This window comes from Helianthus annuus, chromosome 5, assembly GCF_002127325.2.
Source record: "Helianthus annuus cultivar XRQ/B chromosome 5, HanXRQr2.0-SUNRISE, whole genome shotgun sequence".
Lineage (NCBI taxonomy): Eukaryota > Viridiplantae > Streptophyta > Magnoliopsida > Asterales > Asteraceae > Helianthus > Helianthus annuus.
In genome coordinates this window covers 158,557,010-158,577,779 of record NC_035437.2, presented here as the reverse complement: position 1 = coordinate 158,577,779, position 20,770 = coordinate 158,557,010, and the positions used below count along the sequence as shown (strand labels likewise).

The following is a 20,770-nucleotide window of genomic DNA, read 5'->3' as shown; positions in this document are numbered from 1 at the left end:
TGTCTATCTGGTGGTAAACCAGGTAGTTTTTTAGGGAATACTTCTGGATATTCAGCAATGACAGGGATGTCTTAAACCTTGGGCTTTGGTTCATCCATAGTTACTTATTCCATGTAAATAACACAACCCTTTTTCAAACCCCTTGACGCCTTAAGCATAGACACTTTCTTAGGCAACCCATACTGAGTATCTCCTTGTATGGTAAGTGGCTCACCATACGGAGTCATGATAACCACTTGTTTCTTGTCACAAACAATTTGGGCTTGGTTATGAGATAACCAATCCATGCCAATTACTATATCGAAACCAGCTAATTTCAAAGGAAGCAAAGATAACGGAAAAGAGTGCTTCCTAATGGATATAAAACATCCATCTAACACAGTTGAAGAAGTTTCTATGGTACCGTCGGCCAGTTCTACTTCATATTTTATGCTTAGGGTTTTCACAGGTAGGTTTAATAACTTACAAAACTTATTATCAACAAATGACTTATCTGCACCCGAATCAAATAATACCCTTGCATAAACATCGTTGATAAGAAAGGTACCTGTTATTACGTTGTCATTCTGAATCGCTTCTTGTGCATTCATCTGGAAGACCCTAGCATTGGTCTTCTTACCTTCCACAGGTTTCTTTGCATATTTTGGGCAGTTTGTCTTAATATGCCCCTTCTCGTTACAGTTGTAACAAGTTGCATCCTTTATCTTCTTGCAATCCAAAGTCTTATGTTCTTTGGATTTGCATATCCCACATCCAATTGGCTTTGACTGTGACTTTGATTCAAACCTGCATTTTCCAAAATGACGCTTCTGGCAGGTTTTGCATTTAGGCTTTTCATTCGTCTGTTGGTTACCCTTGTTAGACCCAGAATTCTTCTTGTGGTCTGTGTTCCCCTTATGCTTCTTATCAGAACGTCGTGAGTTATCATCCTCACGTTTTCTTTTTTCCTTCTTCAGAACTCTTAAGTGATCTCAGCCTGACCGCATCAAGGGTAAGAGACAATGACAAATCAGCTACAGACCTGAAGGTAGTAGGTCGAGACACTTTAACGCTAGCTTTGATCTCCGGGGCCAAACCCCCAATGAAACGGGCTATACGTTTTGGTTCCGGTGTCACCAAGTATGGAACCAATCGAGACATGGTATTAAAACTTGTAAGGTATGCTTGACGGTCCAAATTCTTCATAACCAATGTCAAAAAGTCAGTCTCGATCTTCTCAACTTCATGTTGAGGACAGAAATTCTCCTTGATCAACGCAACAAACTGATCCCAAGACAGGTTGTACGATGGGATCTTCCCAGTAGCTTGGATTAGAGACCTTCACCAAGCTAGAGCTTCACCTTTAAATGACTGCGACACAAACTTCACAGTATCCCTATCAGCGCAACCACTGATATCAACCACGGTATCCATCTCGTCTAGCCACGGCATGCAATCTATGGCTCCTTTTTCCCCAGTGATATCCCTGGGTTTGCAGGAGACGAAATACTTATAGGAGCCGGTCTATGCACGTGGCTCTTGGTCAAACACAATCTTTTTAGACTGGACACTATGCTGATTTGAGGAGTGTTGAGCATGATCCTTCTTTGACTATGAACCTCAGAATGAGTCTTAGGGTGTGATTTGGAATGGGGTACTGATAAGGTCTTGCTATGTGTACCACTTGATTCCCTAAACGGCCTATCCACGGCTTTAGCAACAGCGTTATCAATCAATGTTCGAAGTTCCTCCCCAGTTATGTTAATCCTGTTAGTTTCATGATTTTCCAGAGGGTGACTGTTGACTTCTTCAGATTCTGCCATGTAGCTTGATTGCTACATAAAATGGTGACAATGATTTTATTCAGAAGTCTATAACAGAATTGTCATCTTATTAATTTATTAACCATGGTATTAATAAACCATATTGGTTAATTTGTTAAGCATATTCACTCAGGATTTTCATTATAATTATCCTCAGTTAAATTAAAATATAATAATGGCACATAAGGCCAAGTCACAAGGACAAATTTAAAATTATAAGCCATGATCTTATAGGATCGAGGCATTAAGGTTTGAACATAGTTCATTACCTTATCTTAACAGGGAGTCATAGACTACATCTGTCTTTTTGTCAAAGGACATTAATTATGTCCCGTAGGCACTTCATCACTAATGGATGATTAAATAAAATAGAGGAAAGGAATTGGAAGGATCCAATATAAGGATGACTTGTGCGATTTTATCGAATCGCATTTGCCAGGAGTGTTAACATGTTTTCAGATGTTAACAGGGATCTGAATCTTAATAAGGAACTACCATCATGGCCCTGTCTTAAAATGACACATGGGCTAGGTTTTGCCTTTAAGATTTTGTTTAATAATGGCAGATCTTATAAAAGGAATGATATTTTTATTTATTTTATATATTATATTTATGCATATAATGATAAAAATGAAATTCTTAAACTCAAACATTCCACTAAAATTAAAAGAGTACATAATTGCCCTAAACGGGACTTTAATAGAAATAACTTGCCCACGCAGGGGCTAAACTGAAAATACAAGTCCTCGCAGGGACTAGGTACATAAATAGATGTCCAGCTGGGACTTAATTAAAAATTAGAGAAATACAAAACAAACAACTAAGGAATCTCAATGGTCCCTTCTGTTCTTCCCATTGATTAAATTCGCCAAACCTTTGAGAAATCCCCGGTGGCTTCTACGCTCCTCTTGAACCTCCCGTTCCACCTGGCTCAACCTTTGAAGAATCTCCTGTTGTTGTGGCGGCTGGATCTGCGGTGGCTGCTGCTGCTGTAGAGGTTGAGGAGGTGGCGGGTATTGATACCCATAAGCTGGGTATCCAGTCTGATATGGAGCTCCATAGGGCCCCTTAGGATGAAGAGCATTGTAGTTCGCCGCTACAAGGTATGGGTCAACTTCGGCGTAGTTGTAGCCAGTATGGGCTGGCTGCTCAAAAGGTTTATACGCCACTGCACCGGCGTATGAAGGAATCGGGTTATTTTAACCCATGTGTAGTGGTGATGATGGTGCGACTGGCGTGGAATCCACCTCGGAAACAGGGTTTGAACGCCCTCCCATCTGCGGGTCTTTATAAAGTGGCGGTAATGAATGCTACTGGAGGGTTGAGGGGTGCTGAAACAAAATCCCCCTCACACGGACATCTGTGCGTTTGATCTTCTCCGCCTCGATGGCTCCGGAGGCGGCTGCTGCTCTGGCGGCGGTGGTGGTGGCGGAGTGACCACCTGAAAACGAGAATCGTCAGAGGGATCCTGCTGCTGATGCTGAAACTGTGGCTGAAAAGGGGGAGTGAACTCCCAAGGATACGAGGCAAACCTTGCTTCATAGTTGTCTGGGCCTCGGTATGGTGAACCGTGAAAGGACGATCCATCTGAAATTTCGATGGGATGCGTCGGCGTCCCACTTGGTGGCATCTCCGGATCGGGGTCATCATCCATATCCATAGCGTGGTCACCGGAGAAGTGATCTTCAGGTCCCAATGGGTTAAAACCCACTGGTTCTTGCACCTGATTGGCCGGATTGAACCGGCTCTGAAAATACGGTGTCGGGTCTTCAAAGGCACGGTGTGAACCCGATCGCTGTAGTGGAAGGTAGGAGTGACGAGAATGGTTGGACTCGTTGCCTTGATGGAGCCCGAAGGAATCATGGTATGAAGGTGAGGAGCTGAGCGAGACAGAACGCCTCGCAGGCTCCAAGTATGTCCTCCAATCCTCTTGGGGACTCGTGCTCATCGTCACTTATGGAGTTCGCCGGTGAGATGGCCCGGCTTCATGGTCATGGTTGGTGAAGATTGGGGCCTTGCCGCCTCTTCCCCGTCCTCGAACACGTGGTGGCATCTTCTGTTCCTGTCAAACAACAAAGGAAACAACCAAGAAAACAATAAAGGACAAAATAAAAGATTAGGATTAGTCCTAAGTCCTTTTGCCTAGACTCAGAAGTCAAGGAATGTGCAACTGTGTCATTGAGATTAAACACAAAAGGCTAGTGTTTAATTCACTCAATGTTGGCTCTGATACCAACCTGTCACACCCCGATATTTCCACGTATTACCGGTGGGCCCGGTGGGGAGTATCGTGACGTAGTTGATATCATCATAGTCAATATATCACAATTTAATGCACAGCGGAAGTCTAAAGTACAAATATTACAAACCGAATTGAAAGTAACAAAGTATTACAAACGGAATGTAAAAAGGATCCACAGGCGGATCAAAACAAAAGAATATAATAGTTCAACAGATTTTAAGTGACAAAGCTTGCAAGACTCTTATTTATTCACTCAGGAGTAGCCAGCCTATTCCGCCCAGTACCTGCACTTTAGCCTTTTTGGAAAATACGTCAGTTTACACCGGTAAATACAATTAACCGACTCTTTTAAAAACATTTAAGAAAATTGATTTAAATGCACAAGGCACAAATAATCTTTTATAACTTGGGACAATTATTTTAAAAATAATATTGTATACAGATTTATATGTTTGTCGTCCGTTAGGGCCGGTTAGAAGAGCCGAACAAGATTAACTAACACACCACAGGTATAATGCCCACAAGGAAAACTCCTTATTGTGGATTACCATTTATACATTCGCAACTGTCAGGTGTATGCCTACACCTCGTGCTTAAGTCGTGGCCATTTCAATGAATGAGCCGAGGATATCCAGGACATGGTCATTAACCCCCCAAAGGCCATATACCAAACAAAACTGATTAAAACGGGTTATGAAAATATATTAATCACAATCCGATTTAAACAATTACACACCCGACCAAGCGGTATTATTATAATACCGTATCCCAAGCCCGTATAACGGAAAATAAGTTAAAAGTATTTACCTGAGCAAATTATACAAATTTATCCCAGCCGTATACAAATCATCAAGTGCAAAGTATCTTTTACTGGGTTCCTAAATCTGGAACGAAGGTTTTAATAACCTATTAGATTCCTAACGGGTCTTACTTAAGTTTAAACTTAGACCGGTTAGTTTTAAAGAAAGGTTTACGGTTCAAAATGCAAGATTAAGAGAAGACCGGATCAGAATGTAATTTAGACCCGGCAAGTTTGAAGACTTGTATAATATGGGTAAACTAAACACATTCTGGATTTTGAGATAAAAATGATAAGTTTTGACCCGTTTCGGTTAATTCATGCAAACTAGTTACATAAACCGCACCGAACGCGAAAAATGCATAACAGGTAAACAAATAAATCATGAACAGGTTTCCTAACTTAATATGCTTTAAATATGTTGTGATATCAGTAGGATACCTTCCATTATGCCCAAAACGGATTTAAACTCAAATTAAGCCCCGTAGGGGTATTTTGGTCATTTTAAAGGTTATAAAAGAGATTAAATATAATCTGAGGTTCTGGTCTGAAATGATCAGTAAAAATAATTATTTTTGCAAGTCATATCAGTAGGGTATTGCATATATGTGAAATTTATCATTTATAACCAAACTATGCACCGTAGGGGCATTTTGGTAATTTCACATAAGCTTTAAAGGTCAAATTTGGAAATCTGAGTTCAAAACTTTTGCTTACTGTTAAAGTATAAAAATTTAATTAAGACATCAGTAGGTATTAAGTCTTTTATGTCAAAAATAGTTTTAATCCATACTTTGCGTTTAAAACGCGTAAAAAGTCGGTTTTAGGCGGTTTTAAGGTTATATAAGGAAAGCTGAGATTTTTATCAGTCCAGAAGGCTTAAAATATTTTATTTAACATATGAAATCAGTAGCAAAAGGTTTGGTTTCAAAATGTTATGTAAAACTCATTTTATTAGCAAAAGGGGTATAACCGACAATTACCGAATCAAAGCAATAACCCTATGTTATGATCAGTTTAAAAATAAATAAAAATCTTCAAAAATCCCAAAATATTATATTACATCAGTGGGTAAAAGTTTTGGTGTCAAAATTCGGGTTTGAATAGGCTTTATGCTAGATATGCCGTTTAATTAATAAAAAGCTTTCAAATTACGATATTGAGCATAACTCCTAATTTAGACCTCAAACTGATGTCAAATTTTTAGGACAAGTTTATAAACCAGTAATAAAGGTTTTTGTCCTCTCACATTTTCAAAAATCTCGTTTTAATGTCAAAAGGGCATAGTGGTCAACTTTTAAGCATATAACGGAAACATGCAAATGAATCGGATAAATAAGGAACCATGTAGTATAACCTCAGAGGATTTTACTAAATTATAATATGGTCCTAAAGGAACCTTAAGGCATATCTAAACTAAGCTAAATCGGGTCATAACTGAAAGTCAAAGCAAAAGTCTTCTTTTGCGACTTTCGGTTCCGAACCGAGCCTAAACTAAGAATTGTCGGGTTGAACATGCTTAGACATGTTCTTACATTAATTACCAAGTTATTTTAGTGTTAAAACAGGTTCCATAGCTTCTACATTGCTAATTATGAATTTATTTGCAAAATAGCTTTTTGTTGACTTTTTAAATTTAAGTTTGACCCGACAATTTACCAAGTTAGAGCGGAAATCAGAGGGTGCCCTTTTAAGGACTTATTACCCACATAATTACCAACTCATAGCCACTTTCAATTCTAAAAATGACTGGACCATTAGTGATTAATCACTAAGTCAAAGCTTAATTACGATGGCTTTGACTTTTGGTCATTAAGCTAATAAAACATGAACTAGAGAGGCTAAGAACACTCACAATGGTCCTTAGCACGAATTAAGAGCTGATGGAAGCTTGCTTGAAGTCCGGAGAGCTCCAGAGAATGAGTTAGAATGATTTTTGTGTGAATGAGCAATGAACTAGAAACAAGAACACTTATATAGGAACTTTAAACTCACAAGATCAATCCAACAAGGTTTATAGGTGATTCCTGATCATCACAGGTGTCCCCTATGCATGAAATACCACTGGTGCAGCCCCTGGGCTCGAAAACCATGCATCTAAGGCGGTGGAACAGGCTAAACAGGCACCTGTCAGCATTTTTGGGAGCTGGCAACTTTTAGGCGGCCCGCGTAAGACATAGGGAAGTCTTACGCGGCCGGTATGAATGTCAGATCTGGTCAACAAGTTTCAAATATTGCAATTTTGGTCCCTGGTCCTTTAAAACATGTTTTAACTTTCATTTATTGCACTTTTAACCCCCAAACTTGACTTTTAAGGACTCTAAGTCATAAACAAACTTCGTTAAGCTCCCGGTTAGTTATACGATCACCGAAAAGTCCTGAATTTCAACGTTGACATTTTTAACCCCTTATTTACGAATGTTAACGTATTTTCCTCATACGATATCGAAACCTTGTGAAATTTTTATCACTTATTCTTGGGAGCATATTTAATCGTTACAAAGCTTCGGGTTCGTTAAAAGGTTGCTCAGAGGTTTAATTTAAACATGTTGACACATTTAACCCTTGCGGTTTGTAAACTTTCACTTTCTTCCACAAACGACTTCATACGATTCATGATTCATTCTTTTAAGGGTATAAACTTCGTGTAGGGTTGTTGAAAAGCAAAATTATCAATTGTTGACACTTTGAATCCTTCTACACACATACTTTCTTTGTTTGTCAACTTTAGTCCCTCATAATCAATTTGTTACTCGTTTAAAGTCCATGACACGTGTCGATATTATATTGGTCGTGATTTTACGAGGTGTTACATTTGTACATTAGTAAATCGACCTACGCATAACCATGTAGGGTTTTGCTTATGGAGAGGCACGCCAACCGTTGTAGGGTTGTGTTTAATTGGGGTCTATAAACAAAGATTCTAAGACATATCATTGTAGGGTTTTGTTTAAGGATTTTGTTTAAGAAGTGTGATACCACATACAAAGATGAGGATTCCAAGGCCATATTTGTCATATTTTGGTTCCGAAAACACAATTCAAACATTTTAGCCAACACCAAATAAACTTAAATAAGGAGATTTGGCTAGGGAACGAAAATGAACAAACATTACTACTTCTAGTTTCATAGATGTTGGATTGCCATTTATGGTAGGTCTTTTATGTTATTACAAATATTATTACCGACTTCCAATAGATAGCCAGTTAATAACTAGCCCTACACAACCTGGGTGGTCATCACTACAAGAAAAAACCCTTATATGAACGACACCTTTAGAGATGACATAAGTCGTCTCTATCGATTACTCTATAGAGACGACATGTTATTTCTAGAGGGGTTTCGTGCTTTTTAAGTTAGGTTACCCTATAGGGACGATATGTCCTCTCGATATAGTGAAAATATTTTCTTTTTTATTTTTTATATTCTTTAGTTTAATGAACTAAAAACCCTTAAAAATGTTTCAACTTATAGAGACGACATGTCGTCTCTATACTTTTAAATATTTTTCTATTATCTTTTGTTAATGATCAATAAATATTGAAATTAAAAAAAATGTTTAATTTATAGAGACGACATGTCGTTTTTAAAAAAGTTTGGCTGGTCAAAATGAATTTTCATTTAGGTGGAAAAATTTCCCACCATCCGACAAAAAATTTTTAAAAGAAATAATCTAACATATAGACGACAAGTCGTCCCTATAGGGGAAATAACTTTGTTTTGTTTTTTTATTCCAAATTAAAAAAACATACTTGTAGCGACAACATGTTGTACCTATAAGCCATTTTTATTTTCTTTTAATTTTTTAAGGATAACCCTATAGAGAGGACATGTCGTCTCTATAAGACTTAAACAGATTTTCTTTTATTTATTTATTTTTTTTTTTGAAGAAAATCTTTTAGCGACTGCATTTGTTGCCACTATTAATAAAAGACCGTTTGCGACGAAAACATGTCGCCGCTATTGCCTTTAGCGACGACTTTGGCCATCAATAGCGACGACAGTCGCCACCTCTATTGCTTCAGTTTCTTGTAGTGTATGTAGAGACAATAAGTCATCTCAAATAAGTAAAAATCTTTTTTTTTTTTCTTTTTTTGAAAAACCTATGAAGACAACAAGTCGTCTCAATGTCTCAATAGGTGGAAACGATAAGTCGTCTCTGTATGGCTTATATGTTTTTATTTTTATTTTGTTAAATAGCAGTCGTCTCTATAGGTGAATATCTTTTTTTTTTAATTTTTTATATAGAAAAACCTATAGACACGACAAATCGTCTCTATAGGGTTTAAATGTTTTTTTTTATTTTTTTTAAAGAGAACCTATAGGGTTTAAAAAATATTAGTATAATATACATTTCTTTTATTTAGCAAATATTAAGTTTAATTTATAATTTTTTTTGCACAAACTTGTAAGGACATGTCGTCTCTACAAACTCTTCTATAGCAAAGAAACCTATAGGGACGACTTTTGTGGCCTATAGGGACGAGGTTGTAGAGACAAATTTTATAGAGACGATATGTCGTCTCTATAGGTGAAAAAGGCCTATAGAGACAACATGTCCTCCCTATAAACTGAAAAAATGTCGTCCATATAAGGTATTTTTCTTGTAGTTTTAAGAATCCTATACTTGGTTAGTGACGGATTACCGACAAATTTTCAGTCAGCAATGATTTTTTTTTTTTTTTTCAATTTGACATTTCATGGAAATTTGTCGGTAACTAGCCCTCATTGATTCTCTATTTGTTTAGTAGTAATAAACATATGCATTTGTATGTGAGTTGCACAAAACTTTCAGAAGCAAAACATCGATCAAAACATTAAACAATTTAGGTTTGTTGTTTCCTATTCAAAATAATTTAGCTGAATCGACCTCATAGAACCTAAGTTGACTTTAAGAAACAGGCCCCCTTGTGGGATGGGATACTTAGAGAGTGTTTGGGATTACATTTTGAAGTGATCGATTATTTAATTATTGCGTTTGTGAAACATAAATAATCTAAAAAAGTGTTTGGATGAAAAAGTGATTATCTGCCTCCAAAACGCAGTTTTGAAGAAGCATGTACCTACATGCGTTTTCAAAACGTAGTTTTGAAAACGTATAATCTATTTTGAAAATGGAACACTAAACACCCCCTTACAAAAGTAATCCTTTTTAACTTTGAAAAAAAAAATAGTCCTTTCTAACTTTTTCAATATAGATATCGTATTTGGACTTTTTAAAAGTAGGCAAAAAGCTAACGGAGTCTAAGCCATTTGAGCTATCTCGTAGAAAGGGCAAGCTTAGCCGTCTCAGGCTGAAAAGGGCAGGCTTAGCCGTCTCAGCTACCTCAAAAAAAGGCCAGGCTTAGCCGTCTCAGGCATTCAGTCGTTTTGGTTTTGACACGAAAAAAGTATAAGCTTAACTATGTTAGTCATTCATCATCTCAGCCGCCTCGAAAAAATGTAGGCAAAATACTAGCAGAGTCCAATATTGTGTACCGATCATGTACAGGGGCGGATTTACATGGAGTGGTCCGGGTTCAAACGAACCCACTGATTTTTGAAATTTAATAGAAACCCTATATATAATTTTTTAGCGAACCGATAAATAAAATGTTAAATGAACACACGTAAAAAATTGCTGGTTGGTGCAAGTGGCAAAAGCTCTATGTTATGTACTGAAGGTCGCTTGTTCGATTCCCTCCTCCTTCATTTTTTAAACGTATGCAAATCATAAGCTTGTTGGCGCAACTTCAAGTTATTTCTACAACATGCCATATTGCCATTATTTTTTGTCTCCTCTTATTTTTTTTTCTTTTTCTTAAATGTTATTATGTATTTTTTGTAAAATATGTCTACCATTTTCAAAAAAAAAAAACGATCTAAAATTTAATTTTGAAACAAGTTATGATTGTGAGAGTAGATCTATTCAAAATTGTAGAATGCTACTTAGTTCATAAAAAGTTTAAAGTGTATATGTAGTAACATACAATGTTGTTTTGTTGATAAGTATAAGGTTAAGGACTTTTAGAGAAAGAGACATAATTGTCTTAGTTATGGATATAGTTGTTGTAGGATATTATGGTTATGATGATAATGAGACATAATATACCAAAAATATCACTTGTATAAAGTTACTCTAGACCATATTAACTTAGTTATTCTTAACTTGAATTTTAGGGCTAATGTTGATGAAAATTTGATATGAAATTTAGGTTTTTATTATGTTCTGTGACTTGACCCGACCCGACCCAACTCGACCCAGTCCGAAAATCTTAACGTATGGTTGTGAAATTTGACCACCAAGAAAAATGAACCCATAGGAAAAAAATCCTGGATCCGCCACTGATCATGTACCAAAGTCCATCGAGTAGTAATAACAAAGCAGAAACAGATTGCATTCATAAAGCATTATTACAAACATCATGACAACATTGATTACTTAGCTAAAAATAGGCAAATGCAGATCATTCGAAAACCAAAACAAACGCAATATTGTTCAACATATTATGAAAGCCATTGATCAATCTTTCTTTAGAGCTTTGATGGTCCTCTTGGATGATGAACAACGATATGATTGTAGGCATTTAGAGTCAGAAAATCATCAAGCACAGGAGCTGTACACTGACGAGTGAAGATCTTGCATGCTTCCTTGTACATTCCCTTCTTGAACCTTTCGGAACCAACCTCACGTTCGATTCGCGCCATTTCTTCTTCAACCACCTTTCCGAAGAGCTCTGTGCTCACTCGCACGCCTAGCCCATCGCCATCCAACTCGACTCCGTATTTCAACCACTGCCAGTTCTGGACACGGCTGATTTCAGCCGTGGCCGCATCCTCCATGAGGTTATACAACGGGACGGAACCAGTACCTGTGAGCCATGCGGCCAGGTACTGGATCCCGACCCGTGTATTTAGCCTAAGACCCTCCATGGTCCTAACCCCTCTAGGAATTTGCAAGAGATCTTCTTCGGTTATATTTGCAGCATCTTCGCGCTTCATGGTTTTGATTAGGTTCGGTTTGTCATCCATGTTGTTGTTGAAGACTTCCATGATGGGCGGGATCAGGCCCGGGTGTGCAGCCCATGTCCCATCATGCCCGGCCCGTACCTCTCGCAGTTTGTCTTTCTTTACTAGCTCGAGTGCGGCTTCGTTTGCGGCTGGGTCGTCTCTAATTGGTATCTGAGCAGCCTGTTTAATCCATTAAGCCATAATTCAAGATTTGTGTATTTTAAAGGAAACCAAAAGCCCGTATATAAGAACTACATACCATTCCTCCCATGGCGTGCACGCCGCGCCTGTGGCAGGTCCTGATGAGAAGATCAGAGTAGCTTCTCATGAAATGTTGGCCCATGCCAACCAGGACCCGGTCTGGTAAAAGGCGGTCAGGGTGAGCCTGGAACGTCTTGACGTAGCTGAATATGTAGTCCCATCGTCCACAGTTCAAACCAACCGAATGGTCCCTTAATTCATACAAAATCTCATCCATCTGGAACACTGCTGGCAACGTCTCGATCAGAACCGTGGCCCTGATGCTACCTTTCTCTATCCCGGCCATATTCTCAGCTCGTTCGAACACGTTGTTCCATATCCTCGCTTCCCTGCCCATAAACATTCGTTCGCAAAACGTTACAAAACATTGTTAAAATGAACTAGAAGTTAAATTTTTAGCCCATTTAGATAAGTTGATTTGGTCGTGTTTTAGTTTTTCAAAATCCAATCATGTTCATCATTTCTGCTTCCGCTCTACTCAAGATCTTACGAACCATTGCAAGATAACATTACCTCGAATTTTCCATTTTAGGAAGGTAGAAGAACGGGCCGTATCCTTGTCCTTGTGTCTTACGGAATGGGGCGTGATTGTGATGGAAGTAGAGCCCAAAATCAACTAGGCATCCGATGGCGGGTTCACCATCAATGAAGATGTGGGACTCGGGTAGATGCCAGCCTCTGGGCCGAACAAAGAGCTTAGCAGTCTGATCATTGAGCTTGTACACCCTGTTTCTAGCTTTGTCTTGGAAGCTTATTGTCCCATTAACAGCATCCTTCAAGTTCACTTGTCCCCTCATTAGGTTCTCCCATGTTGGTGATAGTGCATCTTCAAAATCAGCCTGTATGTTTTTCATTTATAAACATTTCATATTTAATCTAAAGAAATATATCAAAAATTAGATAAAATAAAATGTATTGCCTTAAATTTTTAAAGTGTTAAGCGTGTCACTTTATCAAGTTTTTACCAATTTAGTTAACAAGTTATAATTTAAAAAGAAATTACAATAATTTGGATTTTTAGATAAGTTTATAGACGTTAACTTATAAAAAATAGCTTGGTGATTCTTTATTTTATCTTTAAAAGTCATGGAATTTATTTTATCTTTATTTTTAGATAAGTTTATAGACGCAACTTTATTTTTAAAAGTCATGGAATTTATTTTATCTTTAAAAGTTATGGAATTTAATATAGGAAGTTCGGTTAGGGTTTTATTATTATTATTTTTTTAATTTAATATAAGAAAATTTACTCTGAAATAAAAAATATTTGATAAACATAGCGCACCGTATAAGAAAATATATATATTCTGAGAAAAATAGATATTGATAAGCATACCACCGTCTCATATTTTCTTACCAAAGGCACAAAGGTTATTTTAGTTTATTATGTTACAGTTGATATTGTTAGTATCAAATACAAATAATAAAAAAATAGTTACCACTACTTAGAAAATTATGTTAACACTAAAAGAATTATTTTTATTTCCCTATAGATTTTTAATTAGGGGGAGCGGGGCACAATCGGTGACCCGTGCGGGGACCGATTTTACCGAGAGGGGAGGTGCCGCCATCCAGGCGGGGAGTGAAATAGGGGATCAATTTCGGGGAGGAGGCACCGAAGAGGGGAGGAGAGAGAAGGTGGACCCCCATTCAATCAACCAATGAAAACTTTTTTTTTTAATAAAAAAACAAGTCACCTAAGAGGGGAGTGCCGCCATCAAATTGGGGGTGTGAGGGGAGTTTAAGAGGGAAGTTGACGTGGCATAACCTGGTGTGCGTAAGAGAGGGGACTCCCCTCTTAGGGGAGTGCCCCGCTCACCCTTAGTGTGGTTATTATTACACTGATCGAATTAGAATTATTTTCTGTAGAACTAGCTATTACAAAATGAGTAGCATAATAATTATTACTCTAATTCACAAAACTGTAGTGTAATAATAATCTAATTATTTGTATCCTTCCGATCTTCCTAAGATCTATTTGCACCGTCCCCATAGTTTGGTGAAAGATGTCACTTCAATTTAAAAAAAAGTTGCGTTAGTTCCGTCCTCAAGATTTTTTAAACGTGTCACTTCAGTCTAAAAAGATAACGCCCGTTAAAAATGTTAAGGACGGAACTGGCGCAAGGCGTTATCTTTTTGGACTAAAGTGACACGTTTCAAAAATGTTGAGGACGAAATAGGCACACATTTTTTTTTTGAATTGAAGTGATATTTTCCACCAAACCACCTGGACGAAAATGACAGTTAACTCATTTGAACCCGATGTGGCTCATGCAACAGTTTAGCAGCATATTACCAACAGTTTATCGAAATTAATAATTAAGTCATCTAAACCGGGACGATTTTGAAATGACTCACCATGAAAACCTTAGCACCAGAATTAAGAGCATTAATAATCATCTTCCTCTCCACCGGACCCGTTATCTCCACTCTCCGATCCGCCACAGCCGGCGGCACCTCGGCACACACCCAATCCCCTTCCCTCACATGCCTTGTAGCCGGATCAAAACCCGGCAACCCACCCGAATTATACCTCATCTTAGCCTCTTTCCTACACTCCATTGCATACTTAACATGACTCCTAAACTCTCTTTGCAATTCAGCCACAAATATCAAAGCATCCTTCGTTAGAATCTTGGCAAACTCCTCATCGTATCTCCCCCTAATGTCCACCCCATTCGGAACATCGTAACCGCCAACGCCGCCTGGGATCTTCTTCATGGCGGTGTCACCGTAGTAGCCTAGACTCGACGACATTTTTTTGGTTGGTGTGTGTGTGTTTTTGTGTCGAGTGTGTGTGTTTTTATGAGTTAGGAAATGTTTATAAAGAGAATATTGCGGTGCATGGGATAATGATTGAAATGGGTCGGGTCGGGTGGGGTGGGGATGTGGAATTATTATGTGCAAAAGACGATAAAATGTGACGATGTTGTTGATAAGATTAAGGTGTGGGTGATCACATCGTTTCGGGTTTTGGGGAGTTTTGAAGTTTGGGCCTCGTATTGGATATTATCTAAATCTAAATATTAATAAAATACTACCACTGTCTTAATTTCTCATTCAACTTCGAAATTATATTTTTATTTAAAAATATTTTGTGTCCACGGCCTTATAGCATGGGAGGCTTTGATAGTGTGTGGGGAGGACCTTCACACAAGACCCACAATTTCGAGAGACATGCAATTTAAAAAAAAAATCCGATACGTATATGTTATTTTTTTAAATAGTAAACACATACCACTTTCAATATAGGACTATTTACAAATCATTTTTTATGTTTTAGAATTTAGCCCACTTGGAATTAGGTTTATTAAGCCTAATACTGATTTGATCTTTTTTAAATAAAAACAAAACATAACAGAAGGACATATTTTTCAATCTTGAATATGGTACGTGATTTTCAATCTTGAATATGGTACGTGAATTCTCAGAGACGCCTTTGTCTTATAGTCTAGTGGCATCTTGGGAGTGGTATAAGAATTTAGGACCAATAGGTCCTGGGTTTGATTCCCACAAGGGGGTTTTCCATATTTATTGAGTTTCCTCCTAAATAGTTGTATAGGTATTATACCTAGTGGAGATGGATATGATCGTATGGTTCCAATGGTTGCACGATAATACTCCATTGATCTGTCAGTGATCCATATTTGCCGTTCAAAAAAAAAAATTAAAAATATTTTATTATCCTTATTCTTATTATTATTATCTATAAAACTCTCAATTTCAATTTTAATATTATATATAAAAAATATTTTGTTATCCTTATCCTTATTATTATTATTATTATTATTATTATTATTATTATTATTATTATTATTATTATTATTATTATTATTATTATTATTACTATTATTATTATTAAATATTAAATCTCTCAATTTTAATTTTAACTAGTGATTTTTCCTCGTACTTCGCGGTGGGAATTCGGTTGGTATTTGTTGGGTTCGTTATGGTACCGACACTCGCTATAGTAATCAAAAGAGAAAACCCTACAAAACAATAAAAACGAATATGATATCGGTACCGATGTTGTCTAGTTAATATCGGTTTGGTTGGTTCGCGTTCTATGTTTATTTTTTTCAACATTGACATATAAACTTTATTGAAAACGGCCATTGTGTCACTATCATACAAAACCGAAATGTAACCGACTCAACATCTCTATCTGTACATGTATTTTTTTTATTGTTTTCGCTTTCGATAAGCTAAGATCGTATTGCCACCATCTCGTACCAAACCAAACAATATCGGTGTTGGTATGTATTCATTTTTATAGTTTCTTATTTGATAACAAATATCGTGCCGCTACCGCAGTGAACCGAACCAAAACCGAATGAACAACATCGGTTCGCAACTGGTATTTATTTTTATTGTTTTTTTTTCTTTCAATAAAATGACATCGTATAGTTAGCTACCATACTAAAAAAACATTTGTACCGATGCTTGTATTCGTTTTTTTGGTTTCTGGTTTCAAAAGTTTTTCATTTATATAACTTTGTCTATGACGATAAATGAATCTGTATCGGTACCAGTACCGTTAAAATTTGAACCAACTGATACCGTTTGTACAACATCGGTATCGGTACTGGTGTTCGTTTTATCTTTTTTTTTGTCGATGTAAAACACGTGTTTATTGATATACCAAGTGCATCAATCGTACCTGTAATGAAACGAACCAAACTGGTACGGATCCAATGCCCACAATAACGTACCATCACAACCCGCATGAATCGTACATGTACTTTAATGAACCAAACCGATACCGATCCAATGCCCGCAATAATGTACCATCACAATACACGAGCAATAACCTGGAATGTTAAATAAGAAAATAAATATAGACGCAGATTTTGAAACTTTTTTTAAGTTAATAAATGTATGTTATTACCGAAACTCTAAAACTCCAAATGATCACACTAGACGGTTAAAAAATACCACTAATAAAAATATAAACACCTATAACGGCTATTGTTTACTGTTTCGGCAGCCCGTGAGCAAGGAGTCGGGCCTGGATCGTGACTCGAAACAAGGGTTAGCCCAGACAACAAATTTAGCAGACTGACAGAAATGGTCCTTGTCTTAGTTTATGCATATATTAGGTTTCGAAAATGACTAGATTAGTCCCTGCACTCATGTTAATCCTTTTTAGACTTTCGAAAATGTCCAGATCAGTCTTTGCACTCTTTTTAATCCCATTTAGACTTTCAAAAATGTCCAGATCAGTCCCTTACTTCATTAAGCATGCATTACTTTCAGAATTGACATAATTGGCACATAACTTTCAAATTTCGCGTATATCTTCATTATAAGGTGTGAAAGTGTTAGTGGTCATTCTTTGGCACACCCGAGAGTTTGATTGAGCATAATGGAGTTCCCGGTTCGCTCAAAAGACCTCTCAAAAGCGTAGTTTCACCTGTTGACGCGTTTAGTCCTTTTAACGTACAAAGGTGTGCGTAATATCGTTTAACGATATCAAAGCCTTCCATGGCCCATATTAGGCATTCCTGAGCGTATGACCGAACATCGTGGAGCTTCTAGTTTACTTAAATGATCATTCTAAGGTGTAGTTTTTGAAGTTGACGCTTTTGGTCCCTTTAACGCGCAAACTTGCGCGTATTATCTTTTTATTGCGTCAAAGCCCTATGTTATCCATATTGGGCATTCCCCAGAGTATTATCGAACATTACGATGCTTCGGGTTTGTTAAAAGGTCATTCAGAGGTATATTTTAAACATGTTGACGCTTTTAACACCTCTAACTTGCAAACTTGCGCGTAACATCACTTATCGGCATAAGAGCCTTAGATGGCCAATATTAGGCACTCCCGAGAGTATAATCAATTATCATGAAGCTCTCGGTTTGTTAAAAGGTCACTCAGAGGTAAGAATTAACATGTTGACGCTTTTAACCCTTCGACGCGCAAACTTTCAAATAATAATGCAAACGGCTCCTCTCGACCAACAAGTGGCTGATTTGTCAATATGAATACGGTGTATTGTTATTCAGAGGCTTAGTTTAAGCATGTTAACACTTTTATTCCTTCTACATTCAAAGTTTTTGATTTTTTCGCAAAATTAGTCCTTCATAGTCAACGTTTGACCTTATTAGGGTTTAGTACACGTGTCAACACATCATTGGACGTGTTTTTACGAGGTGTTACATCCTCACCCCCTTAAAAGAAATCTTGACCTCGAGATTTGCTCAAAAGATGGAAGTGTTTTCTGTCGTATAATGGACTTAACCTCCACAACATATTTGGGGCTCATACAACCATCCCTAATAATCTATACAATTAAGTACATGATTTTTCTCAGAGCTTCTTAATCTGTCGATCCTCAATCGATACGGTTTCCTCAATAAACCATAAGATCTCATTAATCTGCACATCGTTATGTGATAGTGCTATTAACTTATTGGCGAGATATATCTTTAAATCACCCGTGTGGATCACATTGAATACCATCAAGTTCCTTAGATAAGTTTTTAGCTTATAGGCTACCGATCTTGATATATATTCGATTTTTCTTGAATAGTCCTATATATTTAGAGTTTAACTTGTCTGTTACATCAAAATGCAGTACACCTTTCTAGGGTGGTACTTTTTGTTGGATCTTGTTCCTTATTGAGAACTCAAGAGGTTTGCAACTCTTATTACTATGGATTTTCTGCCAATTACTGGCAGCTTTGAGACGATCAGGGATTCATATGATCCTATCCGTTGTCTCCAAGGTAATTTCAGGTCTTGATAGTTGAACTTACCAAATTTCTGTCCATCAAACGGACGTTTGACATTCCTTTTTATACAAGGTCTCCAAAGGAGCAACCTTGACGCTTATATACTAACTATTAGTTATAGGATAACCTATTTAGGGTGAGATAGTCATTCTTATCACTACCTAAATCAATTTAAGGATTAGTTATCCTCATGGTTAGTCAAACAAATCGACGATCCTGGGCAGCTGATAGAAATCCTCAATCGTTACCTAGTTAAGGTCGCGGTAATCAATGCATAAGCATATTGCACCGTGCTTTCTTTTATCAACAATAATCGGAGCTCCTAAGACGATGAGCTAGTTGTACAAGCCTATCTCCATAATGATTGGCTCTTAATTCTTCCGTTTCCGTGGGTGCTAACCGATATAGGGTTTCTGTGACAGATACGGCTCCTAATAGGATGTCAATCCTAACTCCACTTTGCCTTTCTGGAGGTAACCAGGGTAGTTTGTCACTTGTGCCATGCAAATGACACATCTGTTTTCACGAGTACATGGATGCCTTAAGGTAGAAATGCCTACTCAGGCATTTCTATAATGGATATCTTCTTTGAATACCACTAGCTGACTTTGGTACAATATGACCATTGGAAATATCTTAGTGGTTCCATGCATTAAACCTCCATACTGATCAGGCATGGAAGCAATCTATGGGACACATTAGGATACGCCAATCCTCATATGGCACCTTTATCGAACATAGCTTGGCATTCGCAGTTGATAGAAATCAAAGAGATAATATTAAAATAACATATGTAGTCGTACTCTATCTTGGAGAAAGAGTACTCTTGATTCTTACGAGAGGATCATCGTCGAGAATGGAAGAAACGGTTTTTATAGTTTTCACTGGTAAATTCTACCTTATACTTAATATCTGGAGTTCTTATGAGTATAATCAAAAGTTTGCTAAGCTTATGGTCTACCAAAGACTTATTATCCCCTGAATTAAAATAAGACACTCGGCAGAAATTATCATTTATAAATGATAAGGAATGTACCTGATGCTATTATTGATATGTACTGTCTCTGGCATTCATCCGGTAGTTCAGGCGTTTCCTTTCTTAGCCTCTCCAGGCTTAGCTGTACCTTCTTTGGAAGCTTTAGGGCAATTAGTACTGATGTGGCCCTTCTCGCCACATCTGAAACAGGCTGCATTCTTTATGTCCCTACATTCGTGGGACTGGTGACCAGTTCTTTTACAGATGCCACATTGTTTTAACTTTTGGTATGATCGACACTGTCCCCAGTGTCTTCTTTTGTAAGTTTTGCATGTAGGCTTTTTATTTGAATCTTGTTGGTTCCTTTCTAACTCGGATTTTCCCTTCTTCTTAGGATTCTGGGAGTTATCCTCCTCCCTCTGTCTTTTCTCATTAGTCTCAGTCTTGACCGACTTTTGTCTCACTATATCCAAAGTGAGAGACAAGGATAGATCCACAGTTGATCTAAATGTGGTTGGCCTTGAAGCCTTAACATTCCCTTTTACTTCTGGTGCCAAACCATCGATGAAACGCGCAATGCGTTTAGGTTTAGGGGTAATTAAATAGGGCACCAATCTAGACAGGGAGTTGAAGTCGGTAACATATTGTTGACAATCTAGGTTTTTCATTGTGAGAGTCAGAAAATATGTCTCCACTTTTTCCACTTCTTGTTGTGGACAGTAGTTTTCTCTGATATAAGATCCACAAACTTGGACCATCCCATATTGTATAGGAAATTTTCCCCATGGACTGTACCATGGCCTTCCACCATGCGAGGGCCTCGCCTTTGAAAGATTGTGAAACGAACTTCACCACATCCTTATCAGCACAATTGCTGATGTCCACAATAGTTTCCATTTCATCAAGCCATTTCATGGCATCAATCGCCCCTTTTCCCCATTGAAATCCCTGGGTTTGCATGAGAC

The 20,770-nt window shown here is 37.5% G+C and overlaps 1 protein-coding gene across 1 annotated transcript; it reads right to left on the bottom strand.

Annotated features, from left to right (window-relative positions):
* Nucleotides 1–11,199: 11,199 nt before the first annotated feature.
* Nucleotides 11,200–14,997, bottom strand: LOC110941627 (malate synthase, glyoxysomal). Its single transcript, XM_022183291.2, has 4 exons — nucleotides 14,453–14,997; nucleotides 12,608–12,933; nucleotides 12,093–12,423; nucleotides 11,200–12,013 (listed from the first exon to the last, which is right to left on the bottom strand). The coding sequence occupies exons 1-4, from the start codon at nucleotides 14,849–14,851 to the stop codon at nucleotides 11,357–11,359; spliced, it is 1,713 nt and encodes a 570-aa protein (XP_022038983.1). The 5' UTR covers nucleotides 14,852–14,997; the 3' UTR covers nucleotides 11,200–11,356.
* Nucleotides 14,998–20,770: the final 5,773 nt, after the last annotated feature.